Consider the following 21,579-nt stretch of genomic DNA (forward strand, 5'->3'; position numbering starts at 1 on the left):
TTGCACCATGTTGGCCAGGCTGCTCTCGAACTCTTGGCTTCAGGTGATCTGCCCACCTTTGCCTCCCAAAGTGCTGGGATTACAGGTGTGAGCCACTGCACCTGGCAGAAAATTCTTTATCAATGATGCATTAAAGAGACTTTGTTGCATTTTTTCTTTAGTTTTACCTTCTGTTTGCTGCTTCTTACCCAATGTGGTTTTAAATAAAGACCCTGTGCAATGTTATATGGTTTTTTGCCTATGTATTTTCAATTTAGAAGTCATCGTGCTATCCCATAATCTTCACTACTATGAGCACAGTTCTCATATTTATCTTTCAATCAGGGTTCTACAAAGAATTTTATGTAATATCTTATTGATATAGCTGAATGGTTATCAACCACATACTACCACAGACTCAAAAACCTGCTAATTTAATTCACAATCCCCTAACTGGTGCTTGGCATATTTTAGACCTTGTGCTAGTCATTGAGCACAAAGAGATAAAAGACACCACGATACTATATTGTCAAAAGTCATTAGCTGTCTTCACAAAACAGCCTTGGCTTTTCTTTGATTTTATGTCTTTGAATATTTTCTTCTCATGAAGGTAGTCCCAAATGGTGTGTGTGTGTGTGTGTGTGTGTGTGTGTGTGTGTGTGTGTGTGTTTGTAAGTATGAGTGTTGGGGGAGGAGAGGCAGATTTGAGTGATGACATTCATTCTATGTCAACACAGATTTTTTGTATGCATTGAAACAGAAAGATGTTAAAAAGCTTCGCAACTTTCTATTTCAGTTAAGGCTTCACAAGGTGGCTTGTTCTTGGGAATGGGGGTTAGAGCTATCTTAACTTCGTTTGTGGTCTGAAAATGTGATTTCATCAATTTAACCAGTGCCAGCCATCTCCGCAAAGTGACTAGCACCCCTGCGGAGCCTAAACCATAATAAAATATCTCAATTTGTGTTCAATTTCTATAATTTATGTATTCTTACACTTTCTTCTGGTAGAATGCTACTGAAAGGATATTGACCTGTAAAATAAAAGAATCTGTCCATTGTAAACCTGATATCTTCCCTCCAACCACAGGGAGTAGCATTTCCTCCAGCCTCTCTTGTTGAGAGTTTGGGCTTTTTAGATGAGGCTATTCTGGGAATCATTCTGGCCTATTTATTAGAAATCCCTTCATGGGTGAAGGTGGTTAGGCTCAGAAAACCTAAGACATTCCTAATTTCCAGGGACTGGTTATATATACCCTTATCTTGGATAAGATATGGGCTGATGCATTTCCTTTGGAATTATGGTTTTAGAATCTCCTAAGTCACATAATAATGGCATTTTTTTCATATGTGGTAGGTGCCTCTCAATCCAAGAAACATGACTGCGTAGCATGCTACAGGAAATAACCTTGATGTGTTGTCTTTACCAGTGAATTTTAACTTAGAATACTTGTAAGAGGCCTGAATCAAACTGCTCAAATCTCCAATAGATTGACTGATAAACATAAATGCTATAAGCCAGGTGCAGTGTCTCATGTCTGTAATCCCAGCACTTTGTGAGGCCAATGCCAGCAATCACCTGAGGTCAGGAGTTTGAGACCAGCCTGGCCAACATGGTGAAACCCCATCTAGACTAAAAATACAAAAATTAGCTGGTTGTGGTGGTGTGTGCCTGCAGACCCAGCTACTCAGGAGGCTGAGGCAGGAGAATTGCTTGAAACTGAGAGGTGGAGGTTACAGTGAGCGCTGAGATTGTGCCACTGTACTCCAGCCTTGGCAGCAGAAAAAGACTGTCTCAAAAAACAAACAAAAAAGCTGTATATATTGCTTTATATATGTTGATTTACATTAGAAATCTAGCTGCTAAGACACACTACTATATTTACGTTCACAGTTCATAGCATCCTTTCTCTGGGGGGAATGACCTTATACTGTATATTGAGGGCTATAATTGCTAAATAAACCAAGATGAAAAATACTTGTACCTGACAGTAATTGTACTGCTTCTCCATAGAAACTCCACACCAGCATAACCAAGAATTATCAGGAATTTTCTCAAGAAGCATTATCAGGTGAGCCATCAAATGATATTAAGCAGATATGCCTATTTCACCGCAGATACACCTAATTCAGTATACATGACAAGGGCAGTGGAATATTCTGTGCCAATTTCACAGGGTGAATATTGACAAATTCCAAATTTTTAAGTTCTTGTTGTTTGTTTTGGGATCCATGAAAAATTTATGTCACTACTTTGGCTCCAACAGGCTTGATACAATTATGTTATAGCCAATGGTGTGCTGGTAACCTGGCTCTCCCAAAAGTAAAAAAAAAGCCTGGATTTGTAGCATTTGCAATTTCAACAGTGTAGCTTCTCCCAGCATTGCTAATTTCTCCTACAGTTTAGCAACTAGCTCACTCCAAATTCCTGAATATTTAACAATTTGATCTTTAGAGTCTGTATAAGCACACCACTAGCATTCTTTTACTAGTTGAAATCTAGTTCTGAAATTGTATCTAGTCTTCTACTGATCTTTCAATTGGATTCAAGATGTATTAAGAAACCACCTCTTAATGGAGGCTATTTTGCAGATGGCTGTTACCTGCTAATGCTGAACTTACTAGCTTCATTTGTAGCTAGTGACGTTTATTAAAACCTGTTTATTTAAATGTGAAACAGAAGGACACTTATTATCATCTCTTAGATTCTCTCTCAATCATACTGCTAGGAAACATGTGTGGTCAGAAAGTGAGCCACAGAGACATTTCAGTGGAGTAAATAAAAAGTAGGAAGAAGTAATATGTGAGTACCTTAGATAAAACACATTGGAGAAATAGCAGAGGAGGAAATATGCAAAAAAGAGAGTGATAAAGACCTTTTAAAAACTGTTCAAAGTGGACCTTCACACAGATAAAAAGATGTTGTGGCATATTGGTTGTTTGACTGCAAAGTGAGAGTAATTGAGATGAACTCTGCTTTCCATATCTATTTAATTGAGTTCAGGCAACTCCTGGGAACATCTTACAAACATGGAATTCATGTAAACCTCACAGTGTCAATTTTTTTTTTGAGATGGAGTTTCGCTCTTGTTGCCCAGGCTGGAGTGCAACTGCGCGATCTCGGCTCACCGCCACCTACACCTCCGGGTTCAAGCGATTCTCCTAGCTCAACCTCCCGAGTAGCTGGGATTACAGGCATGTACCACCATGCCGGGCTAATTTTTTTGTGTTTTCAGTAGAGACAGGGTTTCTCCATGTTGGTCAGGCTGGTCTCAAACTCCCGACCTCAGGTGATCCACCTGCCTTGGCCTCCCAAAGTGCTGGGATTACAGGCGTGACATAGTGTCAATTTTATGAAGCCATTTTATTATACACTCAAACTCTTGCTTACAATGTCAAAGATAGTATTATTTAAAAATTTTCTGGACAGTAGTCACCTGCAACCTAGGCACTCCATCTCGATTCCTGCAGATTTATCCTTAGAAGTTGTGCTTGGAGTAAATCTAGAAACCAACCATATTTTCCTGCTAGATCCCTGGGGTGGTAAAGTGGGTAAGGAAGAAATAGCAGGCACCTCTACATTAGGAAATAAGAAGGAAAAAAGCCTGGATTGTCACAGGCGAGAAGGAATTCGGTAGCATTGAGGCTGTTGCACAACTCTCCCAATTCTTTGCCACAGTCTAAGTTCTGGGATGCAAATATTAGGGGAAGCTTCACTAGGTTTTTAAGAAAATACATTGGGGTCCAAGAAAAAAATACTTTGGGACATCTCTAACAACCTTAGTGTTATTTAACTGATGCCATCTGCTCCAGAAATGGGTTTCTAGGATCCTTTTCACGTGATTGGATTTCCTCTCCAGTGCTCAAGATAGTTATAGAAATGTATCATTAAAATCTGGACCAGAACATCCCGAGAGCAAGAGGTCAAGCGCATTTCCATTACTTTATGCAAGTTTTTCCATCATTGTCAGTGACCTCATGGCTGGAAAGTTTGAATTTTGTTAAGAGCTATGAACATGGAATAGCTTTAATTAAAGAGAAAGATAGTCAATCATTGCTGGTTTGACGTTGATAGACAATAATTTGGATAAAATCATATTCCATGAGAGAAATGGAGAGTTCTGTTGTGCTATTACCAGAATTTGAGAATAATTTAACTTGAAATAAATCCTCACAAAAGTTAAAACAAACATACCGGGCAGCCTCTGAATACCTCTCCAGGCATCTAAACACTGTCGCTTGACGAAGATGATTCCGGAAATAGGCTGGGTTTAAAACAATGCTTCTGTAAAAAGGTAAAAGAAATGCAAATGTTATTTGGGTTTTAAAAGACAACTACCACAAGTGTGTTGGAATGAAATCACAGGCATTCAGTTTTATATACTACGTGTTTTTGAAGATACTAGTGAAAGGAGCCCTTCCCCCCCGTAATTGGCAGTTAAGACAAATAAACAAGCATTATTGAAAAACTAGTTAAGTTTGCATTATCAAAGAAATTTTATTGATGGGACTGGATATTTTTACAGATATGACAATGGCAAAGAATTTGAATTCAACTTATGTTACATATAAGACATGGTGCTATTTTATTTGTTTTTAAATGAATTTTTATTTTAATAAATCAGTGAAAAAGCAGGTTATTTATGGTATGTCTACTTTTAATGAAGAAAGAGGTTGTTAGTTGCTGAATTTCAGTTAAAATAAAAAAGGAACTGGAGGCTGGGTGCGGTGGCTCACGCCTGTAATCCCAGCACTTTGGGAGGCTGAGGTGGGCGGATCACCTGAGGTCAGGAGTTCAAGAACAGCCTGGCCAACATGGTGAAACCCCGTCTCTACTAAAAAATACAAAAATTAGCCAGGTATGGTGGCAGGTGCCTGTAATCTCAGCTACTCGGGAGGCTGAAGCAGGAGAATCACTTGAACCCGGGAGGCAGAGGTTGCAGTGAGATCGTGCCACTGCACTCCAGCCTGGGCGACAAGAGCGAGACTTTTTCTCAAAAAAAAAAAAGAGGAACTGGAATTTGGGTAGCATGTTCATTTGAATTCCATAATTAGGTTCTGTGTCTTCTCCCAGCTGGGTGTAAGAGAAGACATGTACCGTTGGTTAAGGGATCTAGTCTTGGTCTTGACTGTTTTGTTAAGGCCTTTCCTCACTTTGGATGTCTGCTTTTTCTTGACTGAAATGACAAGACTTGACTTGTGGATAAGATGAACTAACTGTCCTTACCTGCTGACTCTTCCATTATCTCAGAGGGTTCTGGAATCTCAATCCAAACCTAGATGTGAAATGATCTCCCTAGCTGCCTTCTTCTCCTAGAGATAAAGGGGTAGACCTTTCTCTTCCTTGCTTCATTGACAGCCTATTATGGGTAGGTATTGCTCAAGGTGTTTGATATAACAGGGTCAACTAGCTGGATGCAGTTCATACCCTATCACCAACTGGGGACCCAGCCATTAGTGAAAGTTCGAAATGTAGCTTCTACTGTATTTATCAATGTGGGCTACAGAGTGTTACAGAACCAACGCATGATTATTAAGCAACATTTTGTGAGCCTGTTTTTACAAGTTGATGGGAATCACTTGGAATTAGTTCATTATTAAAGTAAGTGGTTCTTAACCTTTTTTTAAGAGGTATACAGCGCTTTCGGGAACCAGATAAAAAGTCTGAACCTCTGTCCAGAAAAATGCACATAATCATAATTGCACAAATTTAGGAAACTTGTGTGACCTCTCAGGGCTCTTCAGGTATTCCACATTAAAAACATGCAGACAAAAATAATTCCATTCCCAGAAATACTAAATATAAAAAGAAAAAAGCAGAAAAAAATCTATCTGGCCTATGGATAATCATAGAATCATATGATGATGAGATGGATCGACTGTGTAACTTAGCTCACTTCGAAAACAAATGAGCAGAAAGTAGAAGAGGGAACTTTCTAAAATCATGCATAACTAGTTAAAGAGCTGTCTCAAGTTTATTGGTTCTCCATGTCTAGCCACAGAGCATTGTATTATACCACACTGCCTTTCCTATGGTGATTTCTGAATTAGAAGGGTCTGAGTTAATGAGGTTTTACTGTACTCTATGACAAGGATTTTTGCAAATGAATACATTAATCCCTCAAGAACACAGATCGTTTGTTTTGGTGTGTTCTGATTAAAATGTTGGAAATGTTAAAACAATCACAAGGGTTCATTTAACATCAAGACAAAACTATAATACTAATATTTACCATGAATATTTATTACTTCAGAAAAAGAGAATGTTTGAAAATCATGTTTATATATTTTGTCCCTATAGAAGCAATTTTGTAAAGGTAAGTCAGAGTAGCTGAGGGCAGAGCTTTGCCCAGGGACTGGGTTTTCTGATTCTGACAATTTTCTTCCACAGGACAGGTAATTCTTCCCTATTACTTTTTATTTATTTATTTATTTCATCCACAGGTCTATGAGGTGTACTCCCTATTACTTTATTCGCTTATTCACTCATGCATGTTTAGTTAGCATCTGCAAATTTGAGGGGACAAAATCCTTACTGAATGGATGTTTCCAGCCTTTGGCATCTTTTTGCCTATGATGTAATGTTTTTGCTTTGCTGAGCTATTCTCCAAGAATCTTGCTCTGTCAGACGAGTTCTTCTGACAAAAGTAGATTAGATTGGAGACAAGGATGAGGTGTGCTGGGAAGGAGGGGTAGTGAAGAAAGAGCTTATCAAAAGAGAGAGAGGAGAGAGAAGAGAAGGCATCAGAGTTGCTTTGGATGTAGGCAGAGACTTTTGTGAGTAGTGAGGGCTGGTGAGGTTGACACTATTGGAACCATTACAGTGTGATTTATAAAAAGATTGGAATTTTTAAAAAATTGCTTGTAATTATAAGTCCTCTGTATGGTGTTGAAGAAATGCAAGTAGAGGACATGAGTTTAGAAATCACTATTGCTAGACGGACTAGGTTCTTTTAATCATAACAGCACTCTGCCCTAAACCACATGATTCGTGGCTTCATAAGAGGGACCAAGGGAAGACCCAGACCCAGTCTCTACCCTGAAAGTGTAATTATAAAAGAATATTTGGTAATTTGAGATGAAATATTTTATTTGGCAATTTATTATTTTTGACTTTTATAATTATTGCAGCATTCACTGTGTGCTTATCGTACGCCCCTGTTAGATATTTGGCAAGGAAATGCTAGTGGCAGTTGTAAAGCCTAGCTTTTATACTTTTATTAATTTATCGATGCTTTCTAAAATGACGTACCCTTTTAAAGATATATTTTATGTCGTGTGCAACTTGTAGGGGAAATGATGATCTGTCTTTTGAAAAGTTCTTAATCATTTGTCATTTGATGCCATTTGGAAAGCTGCAGGAGGCAGCCTGTGACCGAAATGGACAATCTCACTGCAGTTACAGTGAAAAAAAAACCACAATTGTAATCAGAGAGCAATCTCAGAGCTGATTGGTTTGATTTTATCACAGAGGAAAAAACTCTGATTTAGCTATGCTGATAGGGCTTTTGGTAAAAAACAAGAACCATGTTAGAGACTAGCTAAATGATAGACGTCATTGAATTTTTGTCAGAAGAAAAGGAGTTAGTAATGGGCAATGATTGCCTACTCCATTGATTCACCCCATTCTAAAACAATGGGATCCTGTAAAATAATATATATTACAATAGATGAAAGTTTATTTTTAAAACAAATTTCTTATCTGTGGTAAATCTTGTGCTTTTTATGATTTCTATTTGTGAATACTTTAAAATTTATCTTTTATATTAAAGTTCACATGATTTGATGCTTGTGTGTGTGTGTGTGTGTGTGTGTGTGTGTGTATGTGTGTGTGCTTATTTTATTAAGCCCTAAATTTGTACAGTGGTGAGGCTGGAATATAAGTCTATTTTGGTAATTATCTCAGGTTTCCCAATTCGCTTGATAAATAATCCATCCTTCTCTTGTGATTTGATATGCCACCTTTATTATACACTAAGTTCATATGCACACTTGGGGTCTATGGCTGGGCTTTGTAGCCCATGCTTTTGATCTGCCTAATTCTGTGACAGAAAATGCTCTAATTATCTTTATTTTATAATAGATTTTAATTTCCAGAAGGGAAACAACTGCCTAATGTCTTCTTTGTGAATATATTTGTTAGTTAATATGGCATATTTATTCTTCCTGTTGAACTTTATCATTTTTATTTCTTCCAGCTACAAAAAGATCATTTGGTAACTTTTATTGGTATTAAACTAAAGACATTAGATTAAAATTTAGGAAGAATAGACATTTTTATATTATTGTCTTCCCATCCAGGAATGTGGCATTTCTCTTCTTTATTCAAATATTCTTTTGTGTCTCCCAGTAATATTTTAAAGTTTTTTTAATAGAAGTTTTACTAATTTCTTGTAATATTTTAACATTTTTTTAAAAAATAGAAGTTTTACTAATTTCTTGTTAATTCTTAAGTTTGAAAATTCTGCATGAGAATATATGTCAATATGTGTATATTCACATATCTATGTATATACACATACATATTTGCATATATATTCTCATGTAGAATTTTAAAGCTTAAGAATTATATAAAATGTATAGAATAAATATATATAAATATATTACTATGAGTATAATCAGCATCAGCACCTGGGAGCTTACTAAAAATGTGAAATCTTGATTCCTACCTCAAACCTGCTGAATCACATTTTAACGAGATTCTTAGTTGATCTGTATGCACATTAAGGTTTGAGAAACACTACATGTATGCACAATAGGTATGGGATTTTTTTCTATTATATTTTCCAAACTCTTATTGATAGCATAGCATTTAAATGTGTATTTTTAAAAATATTTATTTTGTATCCTTATAACTTAATATCACAATAATTTAATTTTATTTACATCATCTGCAAATAATGATGTTTGGTTACTGCTTTTCAATACTTATAACCATTTTTTTCTCTTACTACATAGGCTAAATTTTTTAGAAAAAGAATTTAGATAAGTAAGGGGAGCTAAGAGTGTTTCAATATTTCATTGATAATTATTATTATTGATCAATTTAAGAAAAAAAATCATTCTATGTGTTATTTTCCAAGAGTTACCAGAAGTAAATAATTTTTTAAAATATTCTTTGAATCTATCAAAATGATCTTGTGGACTTTCCTTTGATCTTTTGTATTGATGAATTAGGTTAATTAATGATTCAAAAAAGTATCAAAATTAATACAGAATATTAAAGCCAAGGATTGAGAAAGTGAATAATAAAATAAAACTACATCCAGGATAAGAAATGAACAAATATAAAAATTCATTTAAAAAATAATGCTATGATTTTTATGAAATAGTATACTAAAATTAAGTTGCTAGAGGTTTTATATTTTGTCTTTTCAATCAAATTGATATTAGGTTTAGCTATTAATTCTACTTTTTTATTTTTTGATTTATTCACTTCTGTTTTTATACTTATTAATCAATATTTGTCCTCTCTGAAATTTATTTTAATTATTTCTCTTATTCTTGACATATAGAAAATTTATGTTTTCTTTTTAGAGAAAGCATTTAGAGGTTTGAATTTTTAAACTAATTTTAGCTTTGACCATACCCTTAAGAATGATAGAGCATATTTTATTCTCATTATAGTTGTTTCTCCTAGTCTCTAATTATAGATTTTAATTCCTCTTTAAAGAATTATTTAGGACAGCATTGTTCAATTTCAAAAGGGTATTTTTTTCTTATAACTTTTACTGTTAATTTCCCATTTTATTTCAATGTAAATAGAGAATATCTTGTACAATTTCTTCTTCTGATATATATCAAAATTAATAAATGGTTCAGTGTTGAAAATATTTTAATGGCATGTAGGAGAAATAATATATTTATTTCTAAGGTATTGTTAGTCTGAAACCACTGGAGATAACATTAAATTTTTAATGATTTAAATAAAACTTCTAGACACCTTTACTTCATTCAAATTCCTTGGGAAATCTTTTGAGAAGTAAATTTTAATGATGATTATTACCATTTTAAACCCAGCTTGTTTTTAAAGGCAATATTCTCATTGTTTATATTCATGTTCTATAATACTTTTCAGAAAGTTAAAATTTTCTAACATATTTTTATTTGTCACTTTTATTGAGTTATAATTTATATACAGTAGTATTCACTTTTTAAAAGCATATAGTTTGGTCTGTTTCGACAAATACATAGCCATCAACACAATAGAGATACAGAAATTTACAACCGTGCTAAACAGTTCTCTCATTTTACTTTTTAATCAATTTGCTTCCCTTATGCCCAGTTTCTGGCAACCACTGATCTATTTTCCAACTTTATAGTTTTACCTTCTCTAGAATATCACTTAAATGGAATAATATAGTATATAGCCTATGCGTAAGGCTTCTTTCACTTAGAATAATGGTTTTGAGATTCATCCATATTATTGTATGTTATCAATAGTTTGCTTCCTTTTACTGCTTAACTATTAGCAGTTTCTACAATTTGTTTATTCATTCACCAACTGATGAACACTCTGTTGTTTCTGTTGCTGTAAACATTCATATACAAATCTTTTGATACAAACTTTCATTTCTTATGGTAAAATACGGGGGAGTGAGAATACTGGGTCCTATTCTAAGCATATGCTCAACTTTGTAAGAAACTCCTAAATGTCTTTCCAAAGCAGTTGTACTATCCTGCATTCTCTCCAGCAATGCATGAAAGTTCCAGTTGCTTTGCATCCTCGCCAGAACTGGTATGATCAGCATGTATGCGTGTGTTTTAGGGGGGTGGAGCCAAGATGGCCAAATAGGAACAGCTCCGGTCTACAGCTCCCAGTGTGAGTGATGCAGAAGACTGGTGATTTCTGCATTTCCATCTGAGGTACCAGGTTCATCTCACTAGGGAGTGCCAAACAGTGGGTGCGGGACAGTTGGTTTAGCACACTGTGCACGAGCCTAGCCAAAGCAGGGTGAGGCACTGCCTCACTCGGGAAGCACAAGGGGTCAGGGAGTTCCCTTTCCTAGTCAAAGAAAGGGGTGACAGACGGCACCTGAAAAATTGGGTCACTCCCACCCTAATACTGCAAACGGGCTTGGAAAATGGCACACCAGGAGATTGTGTCCTGCACCTGGCTCGGAGGGTCCTACGCCCACGGAGTCTCGCTGATTGCTAGCACAGCAGTCTGAGATCAAACTGCAAGGCGGCAGCCAGGCTGGGGGAGGGTCACCCACCATTGCCCAGGCTTGCTTAGGTAAACAAAGCAGCCAGGAAGCTCGAACTGGGTGGAGCCCACCACAGCTCAAGGAGGCCTGCCTGCCTCTGTAGGCCCCACTTCTGGGTCAGGGCACAAACAAAAAGTCAGCAGTAACCTCTGCAGACTTAAATGTCCCTGTCAGACAGCTTTGAAGAGAGTAGTGGTTCTCCTAGCATGCAGCTGGAGATCTGAGAACGGGCAGACTGCCTCCTAAAGTGGGTTCCTGATCCCCAAGCAGCTTAACTGGGAGGCACCCCCCAGTAGGGACAGACTGACACCTCGCTTGGCCAGGTACTCCTCTGAGACAAAACTTCCAGAGGAATGATCAGACAGCTGAATTTGCGGTTCACAAAAATCTGCTGTTCTGCAGCCACCGCTGCTGACACCCAGGCAAACAGGGTCTGGAGTGCACCTCTAGCAATCTCCAACAGACCTGCAGCTGAGGGTCCTGTCTGTTAGAAGGAAAACTAACAAACAGAAAGGACACCCACACCAAAAACCCATCTGTACATCACCATCATCAAAGACCAAAGGTAGAAAAAACTACAAAGATGGGGAGAAAACAGAGCAGAAAAACTGGAAACTCTAAAAAGCAGAGCACCTCTCCTCCTCCAAAGGAACGCAGTTCCTCACCAGCAATGGAACAAAGCTGGATGGAGAATGACTTTGATGAGTTGACAGAAGAAGGCTTCAGACGATCAAACTACTCCGAGCTACAGGAGGAAATTCAAACCAATGGCAAAGAAGTTAAAAAAACTTTGAAAAAAAATTAGATGAATGTATAACTAAAATGACCAATGCAGAGAAGTGCTTAAAGGAGCTGGTGGAGCTAAAAGCCAAGTTTCGAGAACTACGTGAAGAATACAGAAGCCTCAGTAGCTGATGTGATCAACTGGAAGAAAGGGTATCAGTGATGGAAGATGAAATGAAGCGAGAAGGGAAGTTTAGAGAAAAAAAAAATAAAATGAAATGAACAAAGCCTCCAAGAAATATGGGACTATGTGAAAAGACCAAACCTACGTCTGATTGGTGTACCTGAGAGTGACGGGGAGAATGGAACCAAGTTGGAAAACACTCTGCAAGATATTATCCAGGAGAACTTCCCCAGTCTAGCAAGGCAGGCCAACATTCAGATTCAGGAAATACAGAGAATGCCACAAAGATACTCCTTGAGAAGAGCAACCCCAAGACACATAATTGTCAGATTCACCAAAGTTGAAATGAAGGAAAAAATGTTAAGGGCGGCCAGAGAGAAAGGTCGGGTTACCCACAAAGGGAAGCCCATCAGACTAACAGTGGATCTCTCAGCAGAAACTCTACAAGCCAGAAGAGAGTGGGGGCCGATATTCAACATTCTTAAAGAAAAGAATTTTCAACCCAGAATTTCATATCCAACCAAACTAAGCTTCATAAGTGAAGGAGAAATAAAATACTTTACAGACAAGCAAATGCTGAGTGATTTTGTCACCACCAGGCCTGCCCTAAAAGAGCTCCTGAAGGAAGCACTAAACATGGAAAGGAACAACCGGTACCAGCCACTGCAAAAACATGCCAAATTGTAAAGACCATCAAGGCTAGGAAGAAACTGCATCAACTAACGAGCAAAATAACCAGCTAACATCATAATGACAGGATCAAATTCACACATAACAATATTAACCTTAAATGTAAATGGGCTAAATGCTCCAATTAAAAGACACAGATTGGCAAATTGGATAAGGATTCAAGACCCATCAGTGTGCTGTATTCAGGAAACCCATCTCATGTGCAGAGACACACATAGACTCAAAATAAAGGGATGGAGGAAGATCTACCAAGCAAATGGAAAACAAAAAAAGGCAGGGGTTGCAATCCTAGTCTCTGATAAAATAGACTTTAAACCAACAAAGATCAAAAGAGACAAAGAAGGCCATTACATAATGGTAAAGGGTTCAGTTCAACAAGAAGAGCTAACTATCCTAAATATATATACACCCAATACAGGAGCACCCAGATTCATAGAGCAAGTCCTGAATGACCTACAAAGAGACTTAGACTCCCACACAATAATAATGGGAGATTTTAACACCCTACTGTCAACATTAGACAGATCAACGAGACAGAAAGTTAACAAGGATATCCAGGAATTGAACTCAGCTCTGCAGCAAGCGGACCTAATAGACATCTACGGAACTCTCCACCCCAAATCAACAGAATATACATTTTTTTCAGCACCACACCACACCTACTCCAAAATTGACCACATAGTTGGAAGTAAAGCACTCCTCAGCAAATGTAAAATAACAGAAATTATAACAAACTATCTCTCAGACCACAGTGCAATCAAATTAGAACTCAGGATTAAGAAACTCACTCAACACCACTCAACTACATGGAAACTGAACAACCTGCTCCTGAATGACTGCTGGGTACATAACGAAATGAAGGCAGAAATAAAGATGTTCTTTGAAACCAATGAGAACAAAGACACAACATACCAGAATCTCTGGGACACATTCAAAGCAGTGTGTAGAGGGAAATTTATAGCACTAAATGCTCACAAGGGAAAGCAGGAAAGATCCAAAATTGACACCCTAACATCACAATTAAAAGAACTAGAAAAGCAAGAGCAAACACATTCAAAAGCTAGCAGAAGGCAAGAAATAACTAAAATCAGAGCAGAACTGAAGGAAATAGAGACACAAAAAACCCTTCAAAAAATTGATGAATCCAGGAGCTGGTTTTTTGAAAAGATCATCAAAATTGATAGACTGCTAGCGAGACTAATAAAGAAGAAAAGCGAGAAGAATCAAATAGACGCAATAAAAAATGATAAAGGAGATATCACCACTGATCCCACAGAAATACAATCTACCATCAGAGAATACTACAAACACCTCCACTCAAATAAACTAGAAAATCTAGAAGAAATAGATAAATTTCTCGACAAATACACCCTCCCTAGACTAAACCAGGAAGAAGTTGAATCTCTGAATAGACCAATAACAGGCTCTGAAATTGTGGCAATAATCAATAGCTTACTAACCAAAAAGAGTCTAGGACCTGATGGATTCACAGCCGAATTCTACCAGAGATACAAGGAGGAACTGGCACCTGAAACTATTGCAATCAATAGAAAAAGAGGGAATCCTCGCTAACACATTTTATGAGGCCAGCATCATCCTGATACCAAAGCCTGGCAGAGACACAACCAAAAAAGAGAATTTTAGACCAATATCCTTGATGAACATTGATGCAAAAATCCTCAATAAAATACTGGCAAACCGAATCCAGCAGCACATCAAAAAGCTTATCCACCATGATCAAGTGGGCTTCATCCCTGGGATGCAAGGCTGGTTCGACATACGCAAATCAATAAATGTAATCCAGCATATAAACAGAACCAAAGACAAAAACCACATGATTATCTCAATAGATGCAGAAAAGGCCTTTGACAAAATTCAACAACCCTTCATGCTAAAAAACCTCAATAAATTAGGTATTGACGGGACATATCTCAAAATAATAAGAGCTATCTAGGACAAACCCACAGCCAATATCATACTGAATGGGCAAAAACTGGAAGCATTCCCTTTGAAAACTGGCACAAGACAGATGCCCTCTCTCACCACTCCTATTCGACATAGTGTTGAAAGTTCTGGCCAGGGCAATCAGGAAGGAGAAGGAAATAAAGGGTATTCAATTAGGAAAAGAGGAAGTAAAATTGTCCCTGTTTGCAGATGACATGATTGTATATCTGGAAAACCCCATCATCTCAGCCCAAAATCTCCTTAAACTGATAAGCAACTTCAGCAAAGTCTCAGGATACAAAATCAATGGTGTACAAGCATTCTTGTACACCAATCACAGACAGAGAGCCAAATCATGAGTGAACTCCCATTCACAATTGCTTCAAAGAGAATAAAATACCTAGGAATCCAACTTACAAGGGACGTGAAGGACCTTTTCAAGGAGAACTACAAACCACTGCTCAATGAAATAAAAGAGGATACAAACAAATGGAAGCACATTCCATGCTCATGGGTTGGAAGAATCAATATCATGAAAATGGCCATACTGCCCAAGGTAATTTATAGATTCAATGCCATCCCCATCAAGCTACCAATGACTTTCTTCACAGAATTGGAAAATACTACTTTAAAGTTCATACGGAACCAAAAAAGAGCCTGCATCACCAAGTCAATCCTGAGCCAAAAGAACAAAGCTGGAGGCATCACACTACCTGACTTCAAACTATACTACAAGGCTACAGTAACCAAAACAGCATGGTATTGGTACCAAAACAGAGACATAGATCAATGGTACAGAAGAGAGCCCTCAGAAATAATGCCACATATCTACAACTATCTGATCTTTGACAAACCTGACAAAAACAAGCAATGGGATAAGGATTCCCTATTTAATAAATGGTGCTGGGAAAACTGGCTAGCCATATGTAGAAAGCTGAAACTGGATCCCTTCCTTATACCTTATACAAAAATTAATTCAAGATGGATTAAAGACTTACATGTTAGACCTAAAACCATAAAAACCCTAGAAGAAAACCTAGGCAATACCATTCAGGACATAGACATGGGCAAGGACTTCATGTCTAAAACACCAAAAGCAATGGCAACAAATGCTGAAATTGACAAATGGGATCTAATTAAACTAAAGAGCTTCTGCACAGCAAAAGAAACTACCATCAGAGTGAACAGGCAACCTACAAAATAGGAGAAAATTTTTGCAACCTACTCATCTGACAAAGGGCTAATATCCAGAATCTACAATGAACTCCAACAAATTTACAAGAAAAAACCAAAGAACCCCATCAAAAAGTGGGCGAAGGACATGAACAGACACTTCTCAAAAGAAGACATTTATGCAGCCAAAAAACACATGAAAAAATGCTTATCATCACTGGCCATCAGAGAAATAAAAACCACAATGAGATATCATCTCACACCAGTTAAAATGGCCATCATTAAAAAGTCAGGCAACAACAGGTGCTGGAGAGGATGTGGAGAAATAGGAACACTTTTACACTGTTGGTGGGACTGTAAACCAGTTCAACCATTGTGCAAGTCAGTGTGACGATTCCTCAGGGATCTAGAACTAGAAATACCATTTGACCCAGCCATCCCATTACTGGGTATATACCCAAAGGATTATAAATCATGCTGCTATAAAGACACATGCACACGTATGTTTATTGTGGCACTATTCACAATAGCAAAGACTTGGAACCAACCCAAATGTCCAACAACGATAGACTGGATTAAGAAAATGTGGCACATATACACCATGGAATAGTATGTAGCCATAAAAATGATGAGTTCATGTCCTTTGTAGGGACATGGATGAAACTGGAAACCATCATTCTCAGTAAACTATCGCAAGGACAAAAAACCAAACACTGCATGTTCTCACTCATAGGTGGGAATTGAACAATGAGAACACATGGACACAGGAAGGGGAACATCACACTCCGGGGACTGTTGTGGGGTGGGGGGAGGGGGGAGGGACAGCATTAGGAGATATACCTAATGCTAAATGATGAGTTAATGGGTGCAGCACACCAACATGGCACATGGATACATATGTAACAAACCTGCACATTGTGCACATGTACCCTAAAACTTAAAGTATAGTAATAATAATAATAATAAAATAAAGTTTTAGCGACTGTGATAGGTGTAGATGGTATCTCATTGTGGCTTTAGTTTGCATTTCCCTAGTAACTAAAGATGTTGAGGATCTTTTCATGTGATTATTGGCCATTTGTATATATTCTTTTGTGAAGTTCTTGTTAATCTTTTGCCATTTAAAAAAACTGGGCAGTTTGTTTCCTTATTATTGTGTTGTAAGAGTCCTTTATGTGCTCTGGATGCAAATTCTTTGTAAGATACATATACTGCAAATATTTTTCTCTGAGTCTGTGGCTTGTCTTTTAATATTCTCAATAGCTTCTTTTGAAGAGCAGAAGATTTTTGATGATGTCCAACTTATCGACTGTTTTTCCTTTATAGTTTATACCTTTAAAATATACTATTTAAGAAAACTTTGCTTAATCTAAGGTGACAAAGAATTTCTTTCATATTTTCTTCAAAAAGTTTGATAGTTTTAACAGTTATAAACTATTGGAGTCGAATTTATTTATGGTGTGAAGTAAAGATAAAGACATTTTATTTTGCTTATAAATCTACAATTTTCCCAGCACCACTCATTGTAAAGACTGTTCTTTCTCTATTGAATAACCTTGAACATGATTATCAAAAATCAATTAACCATATCTGTGCGAGTCAATTTCAGAATGGAATATTCTGTTCTGGTGATTTATTTGTCTGTCCTATGCCATTATAACAGTTTTGACTACTATAGATTTATAATAAATCTTTAAATCAGGTAGTTTAAGTCCTCCCAACTTTGTTCTTTTTTTCCCCCCCTAACATTGTTTGGACTTATTGAAATTCTGTACTTTTCTGTTTATGTTTTAGAAAGTAGCCTGTTAATTGCTAAAATGTCTGCTGGGATTTTGATAAGTCTATAGAAAACTTTAAGATCTATTGACATCTTAATAATATTGAGTCATCTGATCAATAAATATAGCACTTTTCTCCATAATTAAGGCTTTATTTAATTTCTTTCATCAATATTTTGTAGTTTTCAGCGTGAAAATCTTACACAAACTTCATTAGATTTATTCCAAACATTTGACATTTTTTGTTGCTCTTATAATTGGCAATGATTTTTAAATTTCAATTCTTATTGTTCATTGCTAATTTGTAGAAACATAATTGATTTTTATGTTGACCTTGTATTCTGCTACATCATACTACTAAGCTTAATTATTAGTTCCAAAAGCTTTTCCAAAAATACTTTGGAATTTTCTAAATAGATGATTACATCTTCTGCAAATAAAGATGACTTCTTTCTTTCTTTCCAGCCTATAACATTTGTTTATTTTCTTTGCCCTATTGTACTGTTTATCACCTCCAGTACCATTTTTTGTTGTTGCTGTTGTTTTGTTTTGTTTTACTTCTCTCAGAATTCTCTAAGCTTCTTGGACTTGAATTTTACTGTTTTCCCTTTAATTTTGGAAAATTCTTGCTTTTTGTCTCTGTCCCATTCCTCTTTCTCTTTTTCCCCCTCATTCTGGGACTCTTCCTCATAGTAGCCAACCTCTGCATTGAATATGTAGTTGGTCTCATTTTGGAGAGTGTTTTCTGCTTCTTGTCTAGTGGTAGCAGAATTCCTCTTGGTATCTTCCCCGGGCCCAAGAGTGGTTTCTATCTCTTTTTATCTCTTCCCCAAAGCAGAGGGTTTATGCTTTACCCTTCCTTCAGTAGCAATGGGGGCAGGATAATTTCTGGCTTCTTCCCCAGAGATATGTTTTGCTTCTACTTCTCAATCAGAAGCTATGGATTTTTGCCTGGGTGCTGAGAATGTGAATGTCTGCTATCACTACCCCAGGCACGTTAGACTGTAGCTTTATATGAGACTAGGAATTTGGGAAGGAATTTATTTTTCCTCCCTACCTCCCTCCCTTTCTCTTTCTTTCCTTCCTTCCTTCCTTCTTCCTTCTTTCCTTCCTTCCTTCCTTCCTTTCCTTCCTTCCTTCCTTCCTTCCTTCCTTCCTTCCTTCCTTCCTTCCTTCCTTCTTCTTTCAATTTCTTTTTTAGGCAAAGATGCCCATCTAGTTACTATTGTCTTGTCTAACTGTTAGCAAAGTAATGATTGTTTCATTCTCCCCAGACAACACTCCTCTTATTCTTTTAATAACTTGCTGACATTCTTAAAATAGAAATAGGTGGTAGATCTAGAAAAAGCTGTGAACATGGAATGTTTTAATTTCAGCAAATCATGATAACTTTAGAGATAAGATGGTGACATTTATGCTGGATAATAGCATCATTCCGTAGATTATAACCAATTGAATAACTGATTAATGCTATGTAAGTATGATCTGCGTTATTATGAAATAAGGAATATAATGAAATGTCTTTAGCCCTTTTTGTGGACCTTATTTTCATTAGTGAACTAAGTTTAAGAAATTGGAAGGATGTCGATAAAATTTTCAGACGGCATAAATTTTACCGCAACAGGAAGTCATATCACTGATGACATAAGCAAAATTTAAAATAATATGGACTGTTTAAAAATAAAAAATCTTATGTTATAAACATCATTTTATAAAGATAATCATGGCTTGAGTTCAATCATATGGAAAAAATCTGAATATTTTAATTAACTGCAAGCTCAATGATATGATAATATAATAGAACTACAAAAATTGCATATAAAATTTTGTGCTAAATCAATATAACACATTGTTTTCAAATAATAAGTGATGTTTTCACTGAATTGTGCCTTCGCCATATAGTCCCTTGAATTCATAGTTCTGAGCATCTGTGAAGATCATTGCCATGTTGGAGGGTGTCTAGAATGAGTGATCTGGAAAACATAGTGTGTGAAGAATATGGAATAAAATAAATATGTTTAGAGAGTAAAATAATATCAGCCTCAGTAAGTATATTCAAATACAAAGCACTTCCATATGGAATATAGAATAATTATTCAATGTAATATCAGATGAGGCCAGGCAAAAACCAGTTATAAAGCTACAAATAGCTCAGTTCAACATAAGGGGGGATTTACTAACCAATTATGCAACAGGCTTTCAGGAGAGCTTCCTTTTACTGGAAGCATTTAAATGGTATTTAGAATGCCATCTGTCAGGACATGTAGAAGAAATTCCTCACTGAGTGGGAGATTAGGCTAAATGACTTTCAAGTATATTCACAAAAATTTCTTATAATGCATTATCCAGCACTGTGAAGAGTCTGAGTTTTTTTTCCCTACTTGCAAACTAACAAGTTAGCTTGAAGCAGTTTTATGGAAGCTGGTAGAAGATATGAGCCTCCAGGGTCAGAGACAAAGGACAGTTTATTGTTCACAGCAATAACAGTAATCAGAGTTTTTTTTTTTTTTACTGGTTCTCTGAATCATAGATCCCAGATGGTGATGAAAGGAAGCTCAGGTGACACCTTCACATGCACTAGGTTGTACCACATGAGAAAAATATGAGTTTAGAGAATGTGAATATTTTGTAATGGGCTCTAAGCTTGCCTATGTTTTGCTCTAGGGGGAAACAGTACATCTGGCAGGGCTGTAAAAAGACTTGTCTTTTCTTCTAAGGCTGTTTGCCATACAATCATCTTTGAAAAGATAGTCTGGAGCAAAGACTAGTCAGCTCCTTAGTCACAAGATATGCAAAAATGCTATACACATGGGTAATTGTCTCCCCATAGGGATAGATTTTTATTTTTATTTTTATACAGGGTTTTGCTCTGTTGCCAAGGCTAGAATGCAATGGTGTGATCATGGTTTACTGCAGCCTCAACCTTAGTAGCTGGGACCACAGGTGCATGCCACCACATTCAGAAATTATGGATAGCTTTTGTTCAGATGTGTAAGACCTATTTGTTATATTCACGCCATTAATAAATTTAAAAAGCATTCATAACAATGGGAAAATTAAGATATCACAGGTAAGTGACAGGATGCCTAATATTGAAGAGAGAGTGGTTACTTTACTATCTATCTGTCTATGTCTGTCTGTCTATCTATCTATCATCTATCTATCTATCTATCTATCTATCTATCTATCTATCTACCTATCTATATTCTGTCCTGGGAAGGGATTAAGGTAGTTTATAAAATACTTATGAAGTTAAATGAAAGTAAAAATAACTCACAGGAAACAAAAATAAACAAACTGGACTGTATCAAAATTAAAAACTTCTGTTCATCAAAGGACAATATAAACAGAGTAACATAGCAACCCATAGAATGGGAGAAAATATTTGCAAATCATATATCTGATACAGGGTTGATATGCAGAATATATAAGAAACTCCTTTGAGTCAACAACAACTTAAAAGACAACCCTGTTAAAAAAGGACAAAGAATATTAATAGACATTTTTCCAAATATGATATACCAAGGGCCAATAAGCATATGAAAAGATGTTTACATCACTAATTGTTAGAGAAATTCAAACCAAAACCACAATGAGATACCATCTCACACCCATTAGAATAGCTACTATAAAAAATCAGAAATAAGAAAGTGTTGGCAAGGATGTGGAGAAATTAGAATGCTTGTGCACTGTTTGTGGGATTGTAAAATGATGCACCCACTGTAGAACAAAGTATGGAAGTTCCTCAAAAAGTTAAAAATATAATTACTACATGATCCAGCAATTCCACTCCTGTGTATATACCTAAAATAATTGAAATCAGAGTCTCTAAGAAATATTTGTATCCCCATGTTCAAAGCAGCATTATTCATAATAATCAAAAGGTAGAAGCAACCCAATGTCC

At 36.5% G+C, this 21,579-nt stretch overlaps 1 protein-coding gene across 1 annotated transcript in view; it reads right to left on the reverse strand.

Moving 5' to 3' along the window:
* Positions 1 to 21,579, reverse strand: part of SPATA16 (spermatogenesis associated 16) — a 254,547-nt gene that overhangs the window by 124,761 nt on the left and 108,207 nt on the right. The window contains exon 4 of the mRNA XM_030823120.1: positions 4,172 to 4,261. Coding sequence (XP_030678980.1) covers positions 4,172 to 4,261 — 90 coding nt within the window. The remainder of the gene's footprint in view (positions 1 to 4,171; positions 4,262 to 21,579) is intronic.

Source organism: Nomascus leucogenys, chromosome 11 (assembly GCF_006542625.1).
Source record: "Nomascus leucogenys isolate Asia chromosome 11, Asia_NLE_v1, whole genome shotgun sequence".
Lineage (NCBI taxonomy): Eukaryota > Metazoa > Chordata > Mammalia > Primates > Hylobatidae > Nomascus > Nomascus leucogenys.